Source organism: Phyllopteryx taeniolatus, chromosome 8 (genome assembly GCF_024500385.1).
Source record: "Phyllopteryx taeniolatus isolate TA_2022b chromosome 8, UOR_Ptae_1.2, whole genome shotgun sequence".
Lineage (NCBI taxonomy): Eukaryota > Metazoa > Chordata > Actinopteri > Syngnathiformes > Syngnathidae > Phyllopteryx > Phyllopteryx taeniolatus.
This window is the reverse complement of record NC_084509.1, coordinates 13,447,460-13,470,813: the sequence shown is the minus strand read 5'-3', so window position 1 is coordinate 13,470,813 and position 23,354 is coordinate 13,447,460. Positions and strand designations below refer to the sequence as shown.

The 23,354-nt window shown below is 42.8% G+C and overlaps 1 protein-coding gene across 3 annotated transcripts in view; it reads right to left on the bottom strand.

The window, feature by feature from the left end:
* Window positions 1-3,469: 3,469 nt before the first annotated feature.
* The window catches only part of prkd2 (protein kinase D2), a 64,985-nt gene continuing 45,100 nt past the window's right edge, over window positions 3,470-23,354 (bottom strand). Inside the window, exons 5-20 of one of the 3 annotated variants that reach the window (XM_061781240.1) lie at window positions 22,097-22,280; window positions 21,466-21,537; window positions 21,289-21,306; window positions 21,007-21,166; window positions 20,818-20,929; window positions 18,776-18,853; window positions 18,371-18,683; window positions 15,855-15,907; window positions 15,706-15,778; window positions 15,465-15,571; window positions 14,910-15,071; window positions 14,654-14,752; window positions 11,105-11,372; window positions 10,943-11,028; window positions 8,824-9,033; window positions 3,470-3,699 (exon numbers count right to left, since the gene is read on the bottom strand). In XM_061781240.1, the coding sequence (XP_061637224.1) occupies window positions 3,658-3,699; window positions 8,824-9,033; window positions 10,943-11,028; window positions 11,105-11,372; window positions 14,654-14,752; window positions 14,910-15,071; window positions 15,465-15,571; window positions 15,706-15,778; window positions 15,855-15,907; window positions 18,371-18,683; window positions 18,776-18,853; window positions 20,818-20,929; window positions 21,007-21,166; window positions 21,289-21,306; window positions 21,466-21,537; window positions 22,097-22,280 (2,037 nt within the window). In that variant the 3' untranslated portion in view covers window positions 3,470-3,657. Of the gene's footprint in view, window positions 3,700-7,307; window positions 9,034-10,942; window positions 11,029-11,104; window positions 11,373-14,653; window positions 14,753-14,909; window positions 15,072-15,464; window positions 15,572-15,705; window positions 15,779-15,854; window positions 15,908-18,370; window positions 18,684-18,775; window positions 18,854-20,817; window positions 20,930-21,006; window positions 21,167-21,288; window positions 21,307-21,465; window positions 21,538-22,096; window positions 22,281-23,354 lie in introns of those variants that run through there. The other 2 variants (XM_061781241.1, XM_061781242.1) reach the window with 2 other exon arrangements.

Here is a 23,354-nt window from a genome sequence, read left to right as displayed (position 1 = left end):
TTCCAATGAAGTTGGGACGTTGCGTTAAACATAAATAAAAACAGAATACAATGATATGCAAATCATGTTCAACCTATATTTAATTGAATACACTACAAAGACAAGATATTTAATGTTCAAACTGATAAACTTGATTGTTTTTAGCAAATAATCATTTACTTGGAATTTTATGGCTGCAACTATAAGTTGCCAAATATTGTTCTAAATGTGCAGAAAAGTGACTCTGGAAAATTCACAGCAGTTTTTTTTAAACACCGTTTGAAGCTGCGTCTGACAAAATATCGCTGTTATTTTCAGAGCGAGCCGCTTTACAAACGGCACCCTGCACCTGACAGTGTGAGACATCAATGTGCGAGGCTAGCGTCACTATTTCAACATCAAATAGCTTTTCAGTAGTTAAGCTTCTTTCGTGGTCACAGCAACTGCAAAATAGCATTCACAGACGTTACATTTCCCCGGCAGTTGTAAACATTGACTTACTCCTTACTCCTTTGCCACCAATTTTGCCTCGTATGATGCATTCTGGACGACAGGTAACAGTCGGCAAAGACATTTCTCACGACAAGCACGCGGTGAAGTTTATGGTCAGAGCTAGTTTTCAATTTTTGTTGTAATTCAAGACAAAGATTTTGGATATCAAATGTTAACTTAGGTACTGATAGGTGAATAAGACCACCTTAGTCAATTGGTTGGACTTTCCAGGCTACAGTTAGTACGTGGCATTTTAGCTTCGTTTTCGGCAGCGACGTTAGCACCTTATTAGTCAGCAAGTCACCTTTTAGTGTTTGCTATTTTCACCATCGAAGCTACGGTTAGTAAGTGGCGTCTCACCCCTTCAAATAGGCCGACTGACTGACTACAAGTTTGAAGACACCTATGATGCTAATTAGAGGACACACCTTGTTTGAACATGTCCCTACGGTCAAATTATTTTCAATCTCTTCTAAGGGTACCATCATTTTTGTCCATGCCTGTTTCATCGGTGGTTAAAAATGATTCTGTTGAACCACAGTTCAAAAGCAGTGTTTGATATAGTTAATTTTCAATTTTCGTAATTTTTATTTATTATTGCTTTAGTTATTTCCGGGACCACTGTGGGGTTTTCATTCATTAACAGAGGTGTAGCTACAATTGTATTTCCGTGTGTGTGTGTGTGTGTAAATATATATGAGTGTGTGCATATATAGATACACACACACACACACTGATTTTATACCCACAAAAGGTTGTGATTGAGAAAAGCGAGCAAGTTCTTAAAGGTTAACCAAACAGGGCCACGAATGGGTTAACACTATCTTCTTGATGTTATGTCTCTGATTGCCTGACTGACATACTGTTGTTCAGATCCTGGAGTAATCCCAGTTGTGAAACGAAAGAGAAAATATCCCAATCAGCATGCAATTAACAGCTATACAAGGTTTCATTCTCACATATTTATGATGATGTAGATTCTGCAGCCATCCAAGAGGCCGTGAGCATATCTGTAGTCAGCAAAATGGGGGACCGTAAAGCTGGAATAGTCACCAAGGCAACTGAGGTTCTTTTTGGAAGCCCTTACATTGCAAATCCTTGTCTTTCTGATGGGCCTCATCTATGCCTTGGAACTCAGCTACCCAAAGAAACTCAAGTATGCATTTGAGTGTTTTCAAAAGTTATTTTTGGAGCTTTATGTCAACCAAATATGTCCTCAAAAGTACACGAACTCAATGTGTTTGCATGCCACATGAGTTTGTTCGGTTCATGTACTTAAAATCGTGAATGTCCACTTCTATACCTTCTGTGAATTTCATCTCTGTTCCAATCTGATAATGACTCACTGTGACACGCTCCCAGTAGGTATATAGTTCCGGTATGTGCAACGGTTTGGCTAAGGACCCCAGAAAGTGGCACCTACAAAGAGACACTCAAAGATCAGTGGCCACTTCCCTCTGAGAACATCCTGTTTGAAGCCTCATAATGTCAATTGTTACATGTCATCTTGTCTCATAATGTCACAATAGACATTAAGATGAAGAGGACTGTATAAAGCCAACACTGCTACTCCCAAAAGTTGTATTATTATCAATCCATCCATTTTCTGAGCCGCTTCTCCTCACTAGGGTCGCGGGCGTGCTGGAGCCTATCCCAGCCGTCATCGGGCAGGAGGCGGGGTACATCCTGAACTGGTTGCCAGCCAATCGCAGGGCACATACAAACAAACAACCATTCGCACTCACATTCACACCTACGGACAATTTAGAGTCTTCAATTAACCTACCATGCATGTTTTGGGGATGTGGGAGGAAACCGGAGTGCCCAGAGAAAACCCACGCAGGCACGAGGAGAAGATGCAAACTCCACACAGGCGGGGCCAGGGATTGAACCCCGGTCCTCAGAACTGTGAGGCTGACGCTCTAACCAGTCCACCACCGTGCCGCCTTGTATTATTATACTATATAAAATTAACATTATTTGTATACGAATGGTTGTTTGTATGTGCCCTGCGATTGGCTGGCAACCAGTTCAGGGTGTACCCCGCCTCCTGCCCGATGACAGTTGGGATAGGCTCCAGCACGCCCGCGACCCTAGTGAGGAGAAGCGGCTCAGAAAATGGATGGATGGATGTATATATTATGTTTGGCATAACAATCTTCTTGGGGGAGTGAAAAACCACAGAGTTTAGTGTCACAGTGTAATCAGCAGGTAGGGAGACTGAGATTGGAAGAGTCCCAGAAAGAAAGAAGTGGATTATCCTAAAATCCCAATAAAACAATAAAATGTAAACAGAAAAAACAAGGAGGTCATACTTAAAATGAGTAATATAGATGTTTTTCAAAAGTAGCTTCTACTTATGAAGACATTTCAAAACTCAAATTTAAGTCATTCATCTCAAAGCCTGAAATATTAACCAGTGAAATAGGAAACTCAAGTTGACTTTACTAGAAAATTAGTATTTTACACATTTGAAAAGTCCAGAGACAAATTCCTTGTGTTTTTGACATTACTTGGCAGATAAAGATGATTTTGATTCTCTTAACAAAGAAAGCTATTTCTATATCTCCTTCATAATTTGATGCAATTAGTTGCCTTACATTTTCTAAGATTGAGCTCAAATTTGTTTTTCAATGTATATACTTCAGCAAACTAATGCTTCTTCTCAAGCCTATTAAGTCCACTTCTACGTTCCAGTGTTGGTACTTTTAACTCGAAAATCAGGGTTGATCACGTGATTGTCAGCTGATCGAGAGCGGGTTGAAAAAGATCAGTTTTATTCATTTTCTAACACTTTAAAAGTCACAAAGTGACAAAATAATACAAAGGTACAAAGATCTTGCCAAATGGAACAGTAATAGCTTAGTTTAACAATCTAACTTTTCGGGGTATTTTTAGTACTGGTATAATATAAGTGACTGAAAGTGACACGCAGACGCCGCGTGTGTGTGTTTGTGCATATGTGACACGCATACACAAACACAGTCTTTGCCCGTCCTGAGTGTGCTTGAAACGGTTTAATGATAGACAACTCTTATCATGTGGAGAAGTGGCACTGATGGCATAAGTACAAAGGTGGCACCGGTGAAGGAGACATAAAAAGCGAGCCGGCAGCCATTTGACAATGGCGGTGCCCTCATGTTAGGTGGCCCAGGAGTGTTCTTCCTCCTCAAGAGCTGACTTGTGCTAATCGCAACACGGAAAACAATGCACGTTCTTCGCCTCCACCTAAGAGAAAGAGACGTGTGCAGATTTGTGCTTGGGAAGCTTTTATATTAGCACTCATGCATAAATACAATATTTAACGAGAGGATCAAAACTCCTTTTCTCGACTAGAAAGAAACAATCATCTCGCTTTTACATATCTACAAAAAACCTTGGCTTGCAGTAGGGTTACAGTTAAAGTTATACAGTCGGCTAGATATAAAGTTATGTTTATGTTGAAAAGATGCAAACATTTACCCTGGATTACAATATACTATAAGCTTTCTGCGATACATTCGTGTAGATTGTGCTAGATTGACTTTTCTTTGATCACTATTTTTGACAAGCCTCAATTTAAATTACTGTATATTGTGGTTTATCCATAACTAAACTATATTCTCATATTTACTGCAGGTATTCCCTCCTTGAGCGGTCACCTTATCGTGGTGGAGGGGTTTGTGTGTCCCAATGATCCTAGGAGCTAAGTTGTCTGGGGCTTCACGCCCCTGGTAGGGTCACCCATGGCAAACAGGTCCTAGGTGAGGGACCAGACAAAGCACGGCTCAAAGACCCCTCATGACGAAGACAAAAAAATGGACTCAGGTTTCCCTTGCCCGGACGCGACAGTGAGACCTGGAATGGAGGGAGGGAGGAACGGCCCCCCCGATCAGAACCCGAGCGGTGTTCTGTTATTGGACTTCTGCGCTCATCACGGCTTGTCCATAACGAACACTATGTTCAAGCATAAGGATGTCCACACGTGCACTTGGCACCAGGACACCCTAGGTCGCAGTTCAATGATCGACTTTGTGGTCGTGTCATCGGACTTGCAGCCGCATGTCTTGGACACTCAGGTGAAGAGAGGGGCGGAGCTGTCAACTGATCACCACCTGGTGGTGAGTTGGCTCCGATGGTGGGGGAAGATGCCGGTCCGACGTGGCAGGCCCAAACGTATTGTGAGGGTCTGCTGGGAACGTCTGGCGGAATCCACTGTCAGAAGGAGTTTCAACTCCCACCTCCGACAGAACTTTGCTCATGTTCCGGGGGAGGCAGGGGACATCGAGTCCGAGTGGACCATGTTCCGCCCCTCCATTGCTGAGGCGGCCGACCGGAGCTGTGGCCGTAAGGTGGTTGGTGCCTGTCATGGCGGAAATCCCAGAACCTGTTGGTGGACACCAACAGTGAGGGATGCCGTCAAGCTGAAGGAGTCCTATCGGGCATTTTTGGCCTGTGGGACTCCTGAGGCAGCTGATGGGTACCGGCTGGCCAAGCGGAATGCAGCTTTGGTGGTCGCTGAAGCAAAAACTTGGGCATGGGAGGAGTTCGGTGAGGCCATAGAGAAAGACTTCCGGACGGCTTCGAGGAAATTCTGGTCCACTATCCGGCTTCTCAGGAGGGGGAAGCAATGCACCATCAACACTGTGTACAGTGGGGATGGGGCGCTACTGACCTCGACTCGGGACGTTGTGAGCCGGTGGGGAGAATACTTCGAAGACCTCCTCAATTCCACCGACACGCCTTCCCATGAGGGAGCAGAGTCTGGGTTCTCTGAGGCTGGCTCTCCTATCTCTGGGGTTGAGGTCACCGAGGTGGTTAAAAAGCTCCTCGTTGGCGAGGCCCCGGGGGTGGATGAGATCCGCCCGGAGTTCCTCAAGGCTCTGGATGTTGTAGGGCTGTCTTGGTTAACACGCCTCTGCAACATCGCGTGGACATCGGGGACAGTGCCTCTGGATTGGCAGACTGGGGTGGTGGTCCCCCTTTTTAAGAAGGTGGACCAGAGGGTGTGTTCCAACTACAGGGGGATCACACTCCTCAGCCTCCCTGGTAAGGTCTATTCAGGGGTGCTGGAGAGGAGGGTCCGTGGTGAAGTTGAATCTCAGATTCAGGAGGAGCAGTGTGGTTTTCGTCCTGGCCGTGGAACAGTGGACCAGCTCTCCACTCTTGGCAGGGTCCTCGAGGGTGCATGGGAGTTCGCCCAACCAGTCTACATGTGTTTTGTGGACTTGGAGAAGGCATTCGAGGGGGTCCTGTGGGGGGTGCTTCGGGAGTATGGGGTACCGAACCCCCTGATACGGGCTGTTTGGTCCCTGTATGGCCGGAGTCAGAGTTTGGTCCGCATATCCGGCAGTAAGTCGGTGAGGGTTGGACTCCGCCAAGGCTGCCCTTTGTCACCGATTCTGTTCATAACTTTTATGGGCAGAATTTCTAGGCACAGACGAGGCGTAGAGGGGGTCCGGTTTGGTGGCCTCAGTATTGCATCTCTGCTTTTTGCAGATGATGTGGTTCTGTTGGCTTCATCAAGCCGCGACCTCCAACTCTCACTGGAGCAGTTCGCAGCTGAGTGTGAAGCGGCTGGGATGAGAATCAGCACCTCCAAATGTGAGACTATGGTCCTCAGTCGGAAAAGGGTGGCGTGCCCTCTCCAGGTCGGGGATGAGATCCTGCCCCAAGTGGAGGAGTTCAAGTATCTTGGGGTCTTGTTCACGAGTGAGGGAAGAATGGAACGGGAGATCGACAGGCGGATCGGTGCAGCGTCTGCAGTGATGCGGACTTTGTATCGATCCGTTGTGGTAAAGAAGGAGCTTAGCCGGAGCTTAGTTCTCGATTTACCGGTCGATCTAAGTTCCTACCCTCAACTATGGTCACGAGCTGTGGGTCGTGACTGAAAGAACAAGATCCTGGATACAAGCGGCCGAAATGAGTTTCCTCCGCAGGGTGTCCGGGCTCTCCCTTAGAGATAGGGTGAGAAGCTCGGTCATCCGGGAGGAACTCAGAGTAGAGCCGCTGCTCCTCCACATCGAGAGGAGCCAGATGAGGTGGCTGGGGCATCTGATTCGGATGCCTCCCGGACGCCTCCCCGGTGAGGTGTTCCGGGCACGTCCCACCGGGAGGAGACCCCGGGGACGACCCAGGACACGCTGGAGAGACTACATCCTTTGGCTGGCCTGGGAACGCCTCGGGATCCCCCCGGAAGAGCTGGAGGAAGTGGCTGGGGAGAGGGAATTCTGGGCGTCCCTGCTAAAGCTACTGCCCCCGCGACCCGACCTCGGATAAGCGGGAGAAAATGGATGGATGGATGGATGGATGGATACTGTAGGTTTATGCTGTTGTTTACACATTGCAGTTCATATTTGAACAGGTTCTTAGGTTTGTCAAAGATCTTTATTTGGTTGCACTTCCATGTAAATATAAATGATTACTACAGAATTGTAGTGCCAGGTCAAATTGAGCTGAACAAGCACTGAAACTGCCCTTCAACATTTCCAACTATATTTACAAAACTTAATACAACTTAATATTTGTTGCTGTGATTTTAATAGTAAGACAAACTAACAACTGGTTTCTTTGTACACATAATCAGCCTTCTCTGGGCTTCAAAGACATCCCAGCTACTTGATAATGAAATGCTGTCTGCAGATGTCTGTGCTCATTGAAAGAAAAAAGAGAAACACGGAACTGAGCTGCCAAAACACGATATTATTACGGTGACTGTGAAGGTTATAGCATGTAATCATGTCGAAATACTTCTGCCTTGGCAGTTGTTTATGTGTTAGCGTCTGTTTATTTGTCACCTCCCCCCGTGCATTCAAATAAAGTGATAAAGCAAAAAAAAAAAAAGGACAAAACAAATGTGAATATTCCTCTCGCTTTATATTGTGCTTCAAAGTTTAGCATAATCATCATCCACATTTGTAGACAAACTGGACACTACACTAACCTCAAGGTACACATCCTTATAATGGACTATATCATAAAAAATGACACTGTTTTACACTGAGTCTACCTCATTGTACTACATGAAAACATGCAATCTGTTGACATGACAAAGAATTGATTATCAAGCTACATCCACACCACAAAAGCTAGATCCTTATCACGATGGAGCGGGGGAGCGTTCTTGTACATGTGTACAAGGAATGGGCAGAAAATAGGAAACATAAGCACTACCCTGTTTCCTGGTAGAAACATATGTTCTAAAAAGAGTATGATTGTGGCTTGTGTGAATTACAGGAAGATGTTCTGTCACCAAATCAATACTTCCAGTTGTACAGGACCATTATGAGCATGCATTTTGTGGGAATGACCACAAGCGTGCAAATCTCACTTGAAAGGACCTCATCACATAAAGGAATTGCTATTTTTGAACATTAAAAGTGGGCCTGTGATTCAGATCATTACATTACACAATACATCGAAATGGTTCCTTTTATGGATTATGATGGAGAAAATGGATGGTAATAATTTTTTTCAGCTGTTCTATGAGTCAATATCACCATAAAGTGCCTTTGAAACCTCTCCATTTCACCCCCCAAAAATTAAGATTTTCCATTCCATTGAGCTTCATATTCATTGTCTTAAGTAGATGTTATGATGATATAAATGCATATTGGTTAAGCTCAAACACTAAGTGTGTGTGTATATATACACAGTATATACATCTACAACAAGCCACTGTTTCAGCTTCCACTGAAGAAAGACAAAATGGTGGTTGTAATGTCACTGAAAACATCTTAAAGGGGCAGTTACTCTTAACGACAGGGTAGACCTCAATTTCAGGGATACATGCAAAATGCTCAGCAAGATCATTAAACTATAATATAGAAATCAGGAATTTTCTCACATTACTTGTTGTGGACAGTAAAGCCATGTAAAAAAAATGTTGATTTAGTATCATTGAACCACTTACAACAAACACTGTTTACAGAGCAGTGGTGTGGGGCACATCAGAATCATGTATATCCAATGGGAAAAGAAAAAGAAAAAGACAAGAACATGAAGGAAACACATTTTAAGAGACTTACAGTATTATTGTACTGGTTTGGTGAAAATATTTAGCCACTTATAACAAGAACTCAGTTGCATTGTTCTGCTACATTTCCCAATGACTGAGTAATTTTGACAAGGACACTGAAGGCACTTTATAGCGATATCTCTCACTATACAAAACCTTTACTTATTTTCTTTGATTTATTCTGCTGGTTATCTGCAAAGACTGGCAGAACTTTATGAAGTTTCAAAAAGCAATTACAAAAGAAGATTTGAATGTGGCTGCTTGGAGGAAATTAGACTTTACAAATGAAGTGCTGCCATACAGCTAATTATGGTGATGGCAGTGTAAACACTCCGGGACTCTCAGAGGATGCTAACCCGCTCAGTGAGGCCTTGCACCTCCGCGTCGTCCCTGCCCTCGTCGTCATCCGAAGGGGGTGCTGGAGGCGGGGGCACGAGGTGGGCGGGGTACGTGAGCGTATACTGGTGGGCAAACGATTGCCAGCGGCTGTCGTCGCTCTCGTGGGTGATGTAACGCTCGGCTAGCTTGGTCTCCAGCTCTCGCAGGTCCAGCCATGTCTGATAGTCCTGAGGGGGAAGACAAATCGGCAATAAAGTTGAAAAGGGCTTTTCGTGCGTCATTAAGCAAGCACATTGCAGGTTGTCTGAGTGAGGGTGTGTCAAAGAGAACTTAACCGAGACTTGCCTGACTTTTTTTCCTCACTAATCATCACTTGATGTTCATCCAAGTCATTATCACTTTCATAGCTTTTAAAATAGGGTTTTTCGTGGCTGTTTTTGCTATAAAACAACCGTGGGTTAGTTTACAGGGTATCTGCACATATTTAAGTAAGCCAAATTTAAGTCTTTGTCAGGCCTTTTTTGAGGCCAAATTTAAGACCCCTCACCTCTCATATGTAAAAAAAAAATCCTTTTAATTGTGCTTTAATATTTGTAGCATTTCAGTTATGTAAAAATGTGTGAAAAATAATTTTAAAAACATTCAGTCAGATTTTTTAAAGAATTTTTTGGGCAGCATGGTGGTCAAGTGCAATGTATACTGTACATATAGTTTATAGTCAAATTAAATAAATTATACAGAAGTTTATTAATATAGAGGATACAGGAAAATGAAAACAATGGGAGAAAGTTTTTTTTTTTCTTTTTAAAGTTGTAAATCCTACAAATTACAGTAAATTTCTGGTGTTACGTTTTTGAATTTCCAAGTATTTGAATGAGTACCTTTTACAGCAAATGTTTAACCGTTATCATTATATCTTTTGTATGAGATATTTTCTTTCACGATTATCATTACCCTTCTCTGCTGATTAGCTGGAAGAAATTAAATGGATCTATTAGTGAGTGCATTATAGTGAGGCATGTGGGGTACCTTTTGACTCAAATTGAAGTTACCAAGTATGGTTCATTCTCTTATAGAGCACTACACACAGAAGAGCAACCATTTTCATTCCTAAAACTAATTAACACATTCAGTGCCACTGACTGCTTTAGAAGTCAAATATCCATGTTAACTGGGAGGGCTGGCACTGAATGAGTTAAAATATTGGAGGACTATGCAATATATGAGCATCAAAACCTTATTTTCAGCCTATTGTAGCCAATCAATCATTCTAAATCAACTAAAAGTGCATCATTATCCTGGACATCATTTAATAACAAGCAGGCTACATAATATTGGGCTATGCTCTGTCAACTTCTCCTGTTTACAGGTCATATTCTATTCATCCATCCATCCATTTTCTGAGCCGCTTCTCCTCACTAGGGTTGCGGGCGTGCTGGAGCCTATCCCAGCTGTCATCGGGCAGGAGGCGGGGTACACCCTGAACTGGTTGCCAGCCAATCGCAGGGCACATAGAAACTAACAACCATTCGCACTCACAGTCATGCCTACGGGCAATTTAGAGTCTCCAATTCATGCATGTTTTTGGGATGTGGGAGGAAACCGGAGTGCCCGGAGAAAACCCACGCAGGCACGGGGAGAACATGCAAACTCCACACAGGCGGGGACGGGGATTGAACCCCGCACCTCAGAACTGTGAGGCTGACGCTCTAACCAGTCGGCCACCGTGCCGCCCATATTCTATTCATGGTTATTATATCTGAAACAGGATGACCCAGTTCAAATTACGTTTTAAACACTCCACAGGTGAACTTTCAAAGATAATTTGGCTGGTCAAGCTGGTAAAGTGGTATTGGAGTGTAACATCGGAAAATTTTTATGAGTCAGAGTACAGACGTACAGTATCCGAACTGATATCGGTATCTATAGTTCCCCTACTTTTGAATAATGTCTGCACCAAGGTGCTAATTTTGAGTCAACTGATTGATTAAAAGTGTGTAATCAGGTCAGATGATTAGATTTCTTCATATTTTGGAGAGGCCAAAAACAAGATGAAAGGTTTAATATTTAAAGATTGACGTTAACAGTATTCTTAAAGGAGCCTCAATAGAAGCCTTGAAAATTTACATGCGTTACCTGTAAGTAAGCATGGCTGAGACTCTTGTCAACACTGTAGCGCTTCCTCATCTTAACTTGCAGCAGGTTGTTGATCAAATCAATGGCTGGAAACCAAAAGGACCATAAAAATAAAGCTCATAAAGCAACAAATAAAACTCCACATCCTCCAACTGTGTCTACCATCGCAGGAGATCTGTTTCCAGGGGTTGGAAGGGTACATGAAGGCGGCGTTGTGTATCTGGTCATTGATATCTTCATCCTCATTAAAAGGGAACGTCCCACTGAGGCTGACGTACATGATGACTCCGACGGACCACATGTCCAGCGAGCGGTTGTAGCCCTGGTTCAGCAGAACCTCCGGGGCGAGGTAGGCCGGCGTGCCCACCACCGAGCGGCGGAACGACTTCTCCCCGATGATTCGGGCAAAGCCGAAATCACACAGTTTCACCTGAGACGAGAAATATGGGACGAACGAATGTGTATGAGGTACAGTTCAATTGACTTCAAATACATTCATACAGTAAATGCTAATCAAATATATTATTGAATAAAGGATATAAAGAAGAAATCAGCGGCACAGTGGTCGACTGGTTAGATCGTCTGCCTCACAGTTCTGAGGTCCAGGGTTCAATCCCCGGCCCCCCCTGTGTGGAGTTTGCATGTTCTCCCCGTGCCTGCGTGGGTTTTCTCCGGGCACTCCGGTTTCCTCCCACATCACAAAAACATGCGTGCTAGATTAATTGACGACTCTAAATTGCCCGTAGGTGTGAATGTGAATGGTTGTTTGTTTATATGTGCCCTGCGATTGGCTGGCAACCAGTTCAGGGTGTACCCCGCCTCCTGCCCGAAGATAGCTGGGATAGGCTCCAGCACTCCCGTGACCCTTGTGAGGAGAAACGGCTCAGAAAATGGATGGATGGATGGATGGATGGAAGAACAAATCAACTGAATAATATTTGCAATGCCTTGGACTGCAAGGACTATATCAGTTTAAAAACATCATTCATCCAAACTCATCAGGCCAGATTCCAAGCACTGAAAAAGTTGAAACACACCCTTGAGTTGGGCAATTAAGCAATTAAAAAAGAAACGACTATTGAACATCATTGTCAACAGCCATGCTTTTTGTTGAGTAGTTTTTAGTTAGTTGTGCCTCAAGCTGTGGCATTTTTAGACAGCAAGCTATTAAAATAACTATGACTCACAGCCTATGAACACTTTCAGCGCATATTTTTAAAAGCATTTTACAATCTGCATTCATTTTTTTTTTGCTTTTTACTTAGGATGTGTGTCCTTTGTTTATTGTGTTTCCAGAGTGTTAAAGGCAAATTTCACGTAAATTAAAAAATTATTCGTTTCATCTTGCTTTCTTTCTTTAATGAGCAAGATTACGCAAAGAGTCTGACATCGAAGGTGTTTTTGTGATGATATGGATAAAGTTGCAAATACAAGAATTTATCATTTCTCTCCGCTCGCAGCCTCATTTTTTTAATTAAAAAAGTCAAACGGTCATGTTTCGGATTGTTTGGCCTTGGCTGGAGTGAGTAGTCTAGGGAACTGCAACTGTAGTTTGTTCATAATGTTAATTACCGTATTTTCATGAGCATAAGGTGCACTTAAAAGTCTTAAATTTTCTCCAAAATGGACGGGGCGCCTTATAATGCGGCGCGCCTTATGTGTGCACAAGTTCCAAAATCTAGAAATGTTGTTGTTTGATGAGCGCTCCGCTTGACTGACTGGGAGCATTTCCTGCCGACACGCTGCTTATATAGAGGAAAGGCGGACGTGACTGAGTACAGCATGTGGACGTAAAGGGGGAAGGGTGCGCGTGAAGGAGGACGCTAAAGGCACGCCCCTAGTAGGTATATAGCGCCGGTATGTGCATTGTGCAAAACAACATTGGTTTGGGAAAGGACCCCCGAAAATAGCACCTACCTACGAAGAGACATGCTTACGAAGCACAGTTTAAACTGCAAGCTGTCAGTTATGCGAAGGAACATGGGTATTGAGCAGCCGCGAGAGAATTCAAGATCGACGAATCCATGGTTCGCAAGTGGAGGAAGCAGGAAAGGAGCTTCGCCAAGTCAAGAAGACAAAGACGAGTTTCCGTGGAAACAAGGCGAAGACCAACTCGAGCAATGGACTAATGAGCAAAGAACAGCAGGGAGAAGTGTCTCTACAGTCACCATTCGACTGAGTGCAATAACGCTTGCAGAAGAAATGAAAATCGAACATTTTTAAGGAGGTCCGTCTTGGTGCTTTCGTTTTATGAAACAGCGCCATCTATCCATCCGGGCAAGGACTACCAACTTCCGGCGGATTACAAGGAAAAGATGGCCATCTTCCGCTTCTTCTGCAGTAAAAAGATTGCCCACAAATACATCCAGCCCAACCACATCACCAACATGGACGAGGTGCCGCTCACTTTCGACATCCCGGTGAACCACATTGTAGAGAAGAAGGGGACCACCACGGTAGCGATACGCACAACGGGGCATGAGAAGTCGGCTTTTACTGTTGTGCTTGGTTGCCATGGTAATGGACAGAAACTGCCACCTATGGTGATTTTTAAGAGGAAGACGGTGCCTAAAGAAAAGTTTCCAGCCAAAGTCATCGTTAAGGCCAATCAAAAGGGCTGGATGGACGAGGAGAAAATGAGAGAGTGGCTGAGTGAGGTGTACGTAAAGAGACCGGATGTTTTTTTTCCACGCGTCACCGTCCCTGTTGATCTGTGACTCCATGGGCACCCATCTCACAGCCGCTGTGAAAAACCAAGTGCAACTAAGACCGGGAGGCAACGCCGGGCGAGATTCCCCACCATATGTGAATGGATTGTGGATGCTTGGGCTTAGGTATCTGCTTTGACTGTTGTCCGAGCATGCGCGAAAGCCGGCATCATTGCTCAACAGCCCCCTGGCAACGAGACTGACTCCGACAATGACGAGAGGGAACCCGGCATGTTTGATGGCGAATTTGCCCAGCTTTGTTAAATACGTCAATAAAGTACAACCAAACTCAGTTTTGCTCCCACTGCCTTTTTAAAAACATTGTTTTAGCATGCGCGCATGCTACCGTATGTTTTAAGATAGCATATGTTTTACCATGCCTGCGCCCAATAATGCGGTGCGCCTTATGTATTTGTTAAATACAGAAATAGACTCCGTAACTGAAACTGCGCTTTTTAATACCCTATGCCCTATGGTCGTGAAAATTTTCTTGTAATGACTGAAGGCAGTGTCATGTATTGAAGATGAAACTTCAGTGTGGATTATTAATATGACTATTCACATCCATTGCCACTACGTTCAGGACAGGTGTTAAGCCTTGGTGGAGGTCAGTGCTGTACTTTAGTGTTTTCCAACACTAGTCAAGGCACATACTATATTTTCCATTAGAAAAATTATGGCACACCAAACAAAAATGTGACAGAAAGTACTGTATATAAATTTAAATAACTATCTTGTCTCAATTTACTCACAAATTTTCTAAGTCATTGTAAAATTGGGACCTGTTGATCGCAAAGCTATTATTCTGGCAACAAGCAGAGACGCAGTTTGACTGTACAGTCTGCCGTCTAATGGAGAAGTATTAATTGTTCTGCTTGTCACTATACATCGCTGACATAGAAAGATGAACAAGACGCGTTATTTGGTGTGAATAAATAATTTCAAAAAAATTATTACATTAATTTTTTTAAAATTAGTGTTTTGCCTGCTTTTTTTTCCCTACCTGGGGAAAAGGATCAGCAGAGGCAAGCAGCACATTCTCAGGTTTGAGGTCGCAGTGGACGATGTTCTTAAAGTGCAGGTGTCGCAAGGCTGCAAGAATCTACACAAACAAACAGGATGTAGAAGCCACAGTACCACAAAGTGTCACACTTTCAAATGCCAGCGTATCTGAAAAGCAAAACCATACGCAGCACGTACACAAGTACTGGTACAAGAACATAAACCCATAAATCTCCCGTGCCGGCATGCATGCACACCTGAGTGATGAGGAATTTGGTGAGCCTCTCAGGCAGTCGGCCTTTCTCGCTGGAGAGGATCATCTCAAGCATGTCACCGTGGAGCTTCTCCATGACAACAAACACCTTCTCCGGGGTCTCAAACATACACTCCAGGTTCACGATACCCAAGTGGCGCAAACTCTGAAAGTGGGAATCCAAATATTTTGTAAGTGATTCAGAAGGTACCAGGCAACGTTAGAGCTTCAATCTTGGCAAAAAGGATAGATAAGTGAAGGAAATAAAGTGAAATTTAATGACTTGATCTTCAGGGGAAGAAAGCTCTTGAACTGATCATAAACAACTTTTTAATCCAGAGTCGTCCGCCTTTGTCGCCTCCATCTGGTCATAAATTCATTGCATGCTTAACACAAGCCTAAAAAAACCTATTTATCAAAATATTTTCACCTTCTTCTATGTAAAACAAAAAACGAAGTGTCAGTTTTTGATCTTTTTGTGAAAACAGTAAATATATGTAATTAATTCCTGGGAATTAAGTTACTCATTCAGCAGAGTTTGAATGAATGTTGTTTTTACCTGCAGTATGGCCACCTCATTCCTCAGCTGGCTCTCTTGCTTAGTAGGGAAGCGGAGCTTATCAATAACTTTGACGGCCACGTCCCTCCCAGTCTTTCGGTGCTTTCCTGATGGAGAAATGAAACATTTAGAACTGTGCCCATTTGTGTTAACAAACAGATGGTGTGTTTGTTTGGTAATTTAACACAATTGTCGTTCACGTTTAAGATGAGCTTGTGAAAGCTCATGTGCAGGGTCATACCTCCATACACGACTCCAAATTGCCCAGATCCCAGAACTTCATCAGCAAATATTTGGTACACTGTACCTATGTCCTACAGGAAAGCACATTAAAATAATTAACAACCATTTGTGTTATTATTCCTACGTGTGGAAAAAAAAGCACCTTACCACATTCTCTTGGATTTGACTGTTAGACACAGAAATGCTGACGGAGGCTTGTCCTTAATAGGAAATATGCATACTATGTAATTTGCACAGTAGAAAATTGTGAAGGCTGCATTTTTTATATAGCTCTTACAGTAATATAATTGTCGTAATATAAAGTAAACAGTTGATTGATATTTGAACAGCATTACAAAATTGCCGCCGGGCAAGAAGTTTTCTGTCCCCGACTGCAGTTCAGGGCCAGTCTGAGAAGCTCTATGGCCATCAGAGTGCTGTAACGTGTAGTAAACTTTACACTATTAAAGTGTCTCGAAACAGGATCTGTTCTTGACAAAACACTGAGCGGAGGGCCTGCTACTAACAGCCCTGATGAAGACACAAAACTCCTCGAGCAGGCGTTCGCACAAAGCCAGGGAGTCTTTCTGTAGGGATGCCCTGGAACTCAGCATCAACAATAGCTAGATTTAGTAGATGGTTCAGAGAGTTATAGAGCTTCACCCATACTGACTTCAGGTTGTTGAGCATTAAAATCTTCCGCTTGAAATCTTTGAACTTCCTTAAGTCAAACAGATCCTGTTTCGAGACAGTTGACATGGAAAGTGTAAATTGTACTGTGTTGGAGCAGTGTGACAACCATAAAGCTTCTCAAACTGGTGCTGAATTGCAGCGGGGACAGAAAAACTTCTCGGCTCACTAAAACTGCAAAGCCTAAGCTGTCAAATGCTGATAGCCACTCCTCTGTCAGTGATACCTGAAACGAAGTGGAAAAAATGAATTGTGACTTTTAGGACACCCTGCATTATATGCATTAAAGAACCTTCCCCAAAAAATTGAATATCATCGAAAAATTCATTTAAGTCCATAACTCCATTCAAAAAGCTAAACTTTGATAGATTCAGGGCCCGGAACTTAAACCATTTCAAGTATTTATTTATTTATTTATTTTTACATATTTTGGGCTTCCAGCTCATAAAATCCACAAAATCAGGAATTCAAAAAATTAGAATACTGTGAAGAAATCACCATTTACTGCTCACTTTTTGTAGGAAAAAAGAAAGAAATTAGGGACACATTAAATCAATCAGAATATGGCACTTTCAAACCGATATGTTAATCTTCAATACTTGGTTGGGAATCCTTTTGCTTTAATCACTGCTTCGATGTGCCGTGGGATTGAGGCAATCAGCCTGTGGCATTACTTGGGAGTTTTGGAAGCCCAGGTTTCCTTGATGCTTGCTGTCAGTTCTTTGTTTTTGAGTCTGGTGCCCCTCATTTTCCTCTTGATAATAATAATGTGGTTTAGATCCGGCGAGTTGGCTGGCCAGTCAAACACTGTGATGGCATGGGCATCAAACTAGGTTTTGGTGCTTCTGGCGGTATTGGCAGGGGCCAGGTCCTGCTGGAAGATGAAATCTGCATCTCCATACAGATCCTCTAAAACATTCTTGAAGACTGTTGCGGTGACCTTGGATTTAAGAAATCAGCGTTTACCAACACCTGCAATGGACATTGCACCCCAAATCATGACTGACTGTGGATCACACTGGACCTCAAGCAGCTTGGGTTCTGTTCTTCACGTGTCTTCCTCCAAACACTTGGTTCTTGATTCCCGAATCGAATGAAAGGCACACTTTCATCGGAAAAGAGGACAGTCGAACAGTCCAGTCCTGCTTCTCCTTGGCCCAGTTGAGCGGCTACCTACGTTGACTCAGGCTCAGAAGTGGCTTGACCCGAGGAACCCGACAGTTGCAGCCCATCTCCCGGATGCGTCTGAATGTGGTGGTTTTTGACGCTGTGACTCCCGCCTCATTCCACTCTTACTGGATCGATCTCTACTAGATTCTTGAATCTTCTCTGTTTGATAATCCACTGAAGCCCACGGTCATATCTTTTGCTGGTGCATCTTCTCCTGCCACATTTTGTCCGTCCACTTCCTTTCCATCTGCTTGGACACAGCACTCTGTGAACAGCCAGCCTCCTTAGCCATTAAGTTTTGTGGCTTACCCATCCTATGGAGGGTATCAATGATGGTCTTCTGGCCAGTTGTCAAGTCGGCAGTCTTCCCCATATTGAACCCAACTGAGACAATTGAACCAAACTGAAAAGATTTAATGACACCTGGGGAAACCTGTGCAGGTGCTTTGAGTTTAGGAGGTGATTAGTGTGTGACATTAAAACATTTATGGCCTGCAAAATTTGGTCTGATTTCTTCACAGTATTCTAATTTTTGGAATTCCTGCTTTCGTGGGTTTTATGGGCTGGAAGCCCAAATTATGTAAATATAAACAAAAAAATACTTGAAATTGTTTAAATTGTGGGCCCTGAATCTATAATCTATGAAAGTTTAACTTTTTGTATGGAATTATGTAAATACATTTTCCCATGATATTAAATTTTTTTGGAAAGGGTCTGTAAGGTAATTTTTTTGAAAAGGTCTGCATATGCAGGTAGTCCATAAAAATCTATAACAACTAAATCTTCTCAATTTGCAAGACTATCTCAGTGGAGGTGTGACTCACTGTGAGTCGTGTTTCCTTCCGCTGGAGGGGCATCCTGGAAGATGACAGGCATGAGGGCCTGACGGATGGCGCTCTCCCATGCCTTGGCCACCTCACGCCCGATGCCGCTATTGGGCGCCACTTGGCTGGGGGATGGGGGTGACTGGGGGAGGGAGTGCTGGGGGGACTGGGAAGGAAGGGTGTTGGGGTCCTCCCCCACAAAGTAGCACATGGTGCCCGTGATGATCTCGAAGCAGTGCCGGTTTGTACCGGAGGGTACCAGAGTGAAGTTACCGGCTGGTCGCACCTCCAGGATTTCTGAGAGAGGGATCTCCTACGAGGAAGATGGATCCAGGATGAGACAAAACCATAGTGGCGCTCTAGAAGTGTGACATTCTCCAATGTGATGGCGAAATATAGACTTACCTTGTAGTATTTGTTTGAGGTGTTGTTCTGGAAAAGGATGATGCACTTACAGTCCAGACGCCAGTAGTGTCTCTTTCTCTGTGAGGGTAGTGCAGGGAGAGGACATGTAATTTGAGGAATGGGAAGGTTTGAGGGCTGATGTCCAGAGGAAGAGAAGAAGAATGGCCAGGTGACAGGAAGGCTAAGAGGAGGAGAAATTAAGAGTGACATGAAAGAAGATTTTTTTTTTTAAAAAGAGAGAGAGACGGCAGAGGAAGTGTTAGTGAAGAAGCAAGATGGTATGGTAGCGTTTATTGTCAGTCCTCAATATATGTGCAATATACAAAGGGCTGAAATTACTTTTCCAAGAGGCCACTGTGACAAAAACAATACAAAGAAAACATCCATCCATCCATTTTCTGAGCCGCTTCTCCTCACTAGGGTCGCGGGCGTGCTGGAGCCTATCCCAGCTGTCATCGGGCAGGAGGCGGGGTACACCCTGAACTGGTTGCCAGCCAATCGCAGGGCACATACAAACAAACAACCATTCGCACTCACAGTCATGCCTACGGGCAATTTAGAGTCTCCAATTAATCCATGTTTTTTGGATGTGGGAGGAAACCGGAGTGCCCGGAGAAAACCCACGCAGGCACGGGGAGAACATGCAAACTCCACACAGGCGGGGCCGGTGATTGAACCTGGGTCATCACAACTGTGAGGCTGACCGTGCCACCGTGCCGCCCAAAGAAAACATAAAGACAGAAAAATATCCAAATGTTGTTGTAGGAAGCAGTTATAGATGGAAGTGGAAATAATGTGGATCAGATCAGAACCAGATCATGCATAAAAAATATTTGTTGTTGTTTGTTTCGGTGAAGTTGTTACACACCTTACATACAAGTGTGTGTGTGTGTGTGTGTGTGTGTGTGTGTGTATATATATATATATATATATATATATATGTAATTATCTTATCATAATTTTATATAATTCCATCCATCCATCCTCTAATAACCGATTAATCCGTCAGTTTTTTTTTTTTTATTAATCAATAAATCGGATGAAAATGTTTTTAAAATTTCAATTCCTTTATTAAAAACCGGAGATTTCAAATTGACATGTCAGAAATCAAGCAAAAATGTTAATCATTCTTCCAAAGTAAAAGATGTTTGCCAATGTCTTATTTTAAACAGAAAGATAAACAGAAAGATAATTAGTCTGCTATATTATTATAGTGAACATATTTAACAATATTTACTGTTGAGAGGCTGCAATTATGAGGATTTGGACAGTTTTAGGTTAAACAAGGTCTCTAAACAATTATCTAAAAAAAATTGTTATCGACTAATTTGATAATTGATTAGTTGTCGATCAATCATCATTGCACCTCACACACATACACACTCTGTATATATAAATATATATATATATACTGTATATACAGTATGTATCCAGTACATATCCAGATAAAGCATGTAGCCTAAATAGAGTTCATGTAATTCCTAATTTGGAACCATATCTGGTAGCTGGTAGCTTTTGTTTGAAAAGGACTCCACATGTCTTCCTATGAACAAGAGTAGGAAAGATAGATTTTGGCCATCCAATCAGCAAAACAAATATGCTTATGAAAAATCCTTCCCTGAGTACAAGAAAATTAGAATGACATGCAGTTGGGCGGAGACATCCGCAAAAACTGAACAATCCCAATGTGAGTTTATACAAAGTTCCACACATTCATAGAGCACCACCTCTATTCATATGCCTGAATTTTGTCATTAATTAAGATTCATATATAATTCACTGGGGAATCAAGGAAAATGTTCAAAATCCTGGATATGCTCCATTACCTGAATCCCTACAAAGATTCTACAGAGTTCAATGGAAATTATTCCCTCCTCACTTATTTTTGTCGATATCGTTAACATCTTTTTGGCGTTCTCCTGCTAAAAACGGAGAAAAAAAACCTTGGTAGAGGTAATACGACTAGCAAGACAGAAGCTACAGGAAAGGAAACAAAGGAACCCATATAACTGAGATGATTTAGTAGAGATAAAGTACCGTACCAGTGTGTCTTTATTGGTGTAGTGAACCATCCATCCCTCCTTGATGGCTGTGCTGGATCGACGGGTTGTCTGCCTCACTGACTGAACCACCCTCATGAGTGGAATGTAAACACTGAGAAGAAACACATAATGCAGGCGATATAAAGTTAAGTCTCTATGTGTGACATGTTTTATGCTCTCTTTGAATACCTCTGGTCTGCACTGACTCCATCCTGGTTGCTCTCAGGAGAGAACGAGCCCGGGATGCTGCAGGCTTCATCCGAGTCGTCCATTGAGGACTTGTCTGAGGCGTCGTAGTCGCTGGTATAGTCCATGGGCACCTCAGGGTCAGCACTGGGACTCAGCATATCTGGGAATATTAAAAGTGGTAAACAGGGTTGAGTGCAACTTCATTTTTACATCTCACGTGTTATAAAAATGGCTGCTTTTACTTGGATCACTACTATTCAGCACACATGCATGCAGACTTACCGCTGTTACTTCTGTTTTCTGAGAAGATAAAGAGATTAGTAGCAATGAGTTCCAAATCAGTCCAGTTTTGTTATATTGGTTATTAATTTGAACAAGCATGCAAATGAGACTGTATTTTAAACTCAGGCAGGGTTAGCGTTCTAGCACTGCAGAGATTACATTTATATGTGCACCTACCTCCAATGGTTTCGCCAAGACAGTCGTTAGGAACTTTGTATGCACAACGTTTATGGCAGTTAAACTTGCAGTCTGAAAAAAATACATTAAAAAAAGTATTTGGTTATAGTATAATTAGGGCTGTCAATTGAATAATTATTTTAATCAGATTAATCACACATTTGAAGTTTGATTCATCACGATTAATCACACATTTGAAGTTTGATTCATCATGATTAATCACACATTTTGCATGAAGATGGTATTTTAAATTTGTTGTTGCTTTGATGAAAAGACCTTTCAGTGCTGCAGTATATGCAAATTACCTTTGTTTTATCGAAAGTCCCATCGGGGTGACTTCTGAAGTAAAATTTGCCACCGAGCACACTAGTCGGAGTCTTCTCACTCATCTTTGCACTGGCGTAAGCATTGATCTGATCACTGACCTTATAGCAACCTGTGCCGCCTTTCAGATATCCACCCGTTAAGGTAAAGGAGCATGTGCAGTCAAAATAAATTGTGTGATTAATCTGTGTTAATACATGAGTAATGGGATATTTTTGTGGGAATAATCATGTGCATTAACACATTAATTTTGACAGCCCAAAATATAATGTGAACAATGTGTGTGTATTATCGTATCTTTCCTCACCTTTACACTGCAGACCCTGCCTGAAGAGCCCTCGGAGGAGCCTCTTGCAGTACTGGCACACCGTTGGACGCGTGTACGAGTGGACGGCGAACGTGTGCGGCACCTTCACCTTGCTCATCAGGATCTTGTCTAGATGTACGGGTCGGCCCGTGTAGAAGCGCCGGGCCTCACTCGGTGTCCGGGGCTATGGTAGAAAGTAAGGAAAGAAAGGGGATTGAGTGTGTGTACAGTCCCCTCCAAAAGTATTGGAATGGCATGGTAGGTGGCTTCAATCAAAAGGTGCTCTGTCCTGAGTTGTTTAACACTTCTAGATGTAAATACCGTGAAATTAAAGCTGGAATTCTGAACTTTTGTCTCATATTCATCTTTTCATCAGAAAACCAAATGTTTTCATCATACAACAAAAACAAATGACTTGACCTTGACGTTCCAATACTTTTGGAGGGGATTGTATGTGTTTTGCTTTTTTTTCCTTTTTTTTTTTTTGTACGAGAAGCGACTCAGCTTCAAAGCAAATGCAGTACAGTATAAGCATTCATCTCCCTCTGTACTTTTGCCATTGTATCCACCAGGTACTATAACCCTCCAACGACCACAAGTAGCTTGCAGTCCTGTTCTAAAAATATCTCACCAGCGATGGGACATTCTGATTTCCTACGAATGCTTTAGAAGTCGTCATCTGAAAGGTAAACACTTGCACAGATTTACAGAAATAAAGTGTTGCATACTGATATTTATCTGTTTCCTACCTTATTAAATCACGGTTGACAATTATTGTGAGAAATCATTAACGTGATCAGTTATTAAGCCTAACATATGAAAGGTAATTTGACACAAAGTCTTCAGTAATTGGTAATTCAGGCTTGGAACTGGGTCATGAAACTTCTTATCCAATGTGGCTAAACAGTATAAAAATCTCCTTGTGTGTAGTTAGCCACAACATCACGTGTATATGTGCTAAACCTTTAGCCGCACTTAGCCAGTCCTCATCACTGGGAACTAAGCAGAGAAGCTTTAACGGTGTGGCCCAAATTAAAACAAGGTCCGATGTTAAGCCTTTTTGAGTGAAGCGGCGATCTTCACGAGCCAAGTTGTGGTGGCCCAGTCAGAACCTGTACTAGCCCTGTATATTCATGATATAATACATTGTTTTACTGATTATTTCGTATTTAGTGTCTTTATACTGTATTATTTAAGCCCCTTAAGTATTTATTAAGCAATTATTGCTCAAATTTCATTCATGCCAATGACGCTGTAC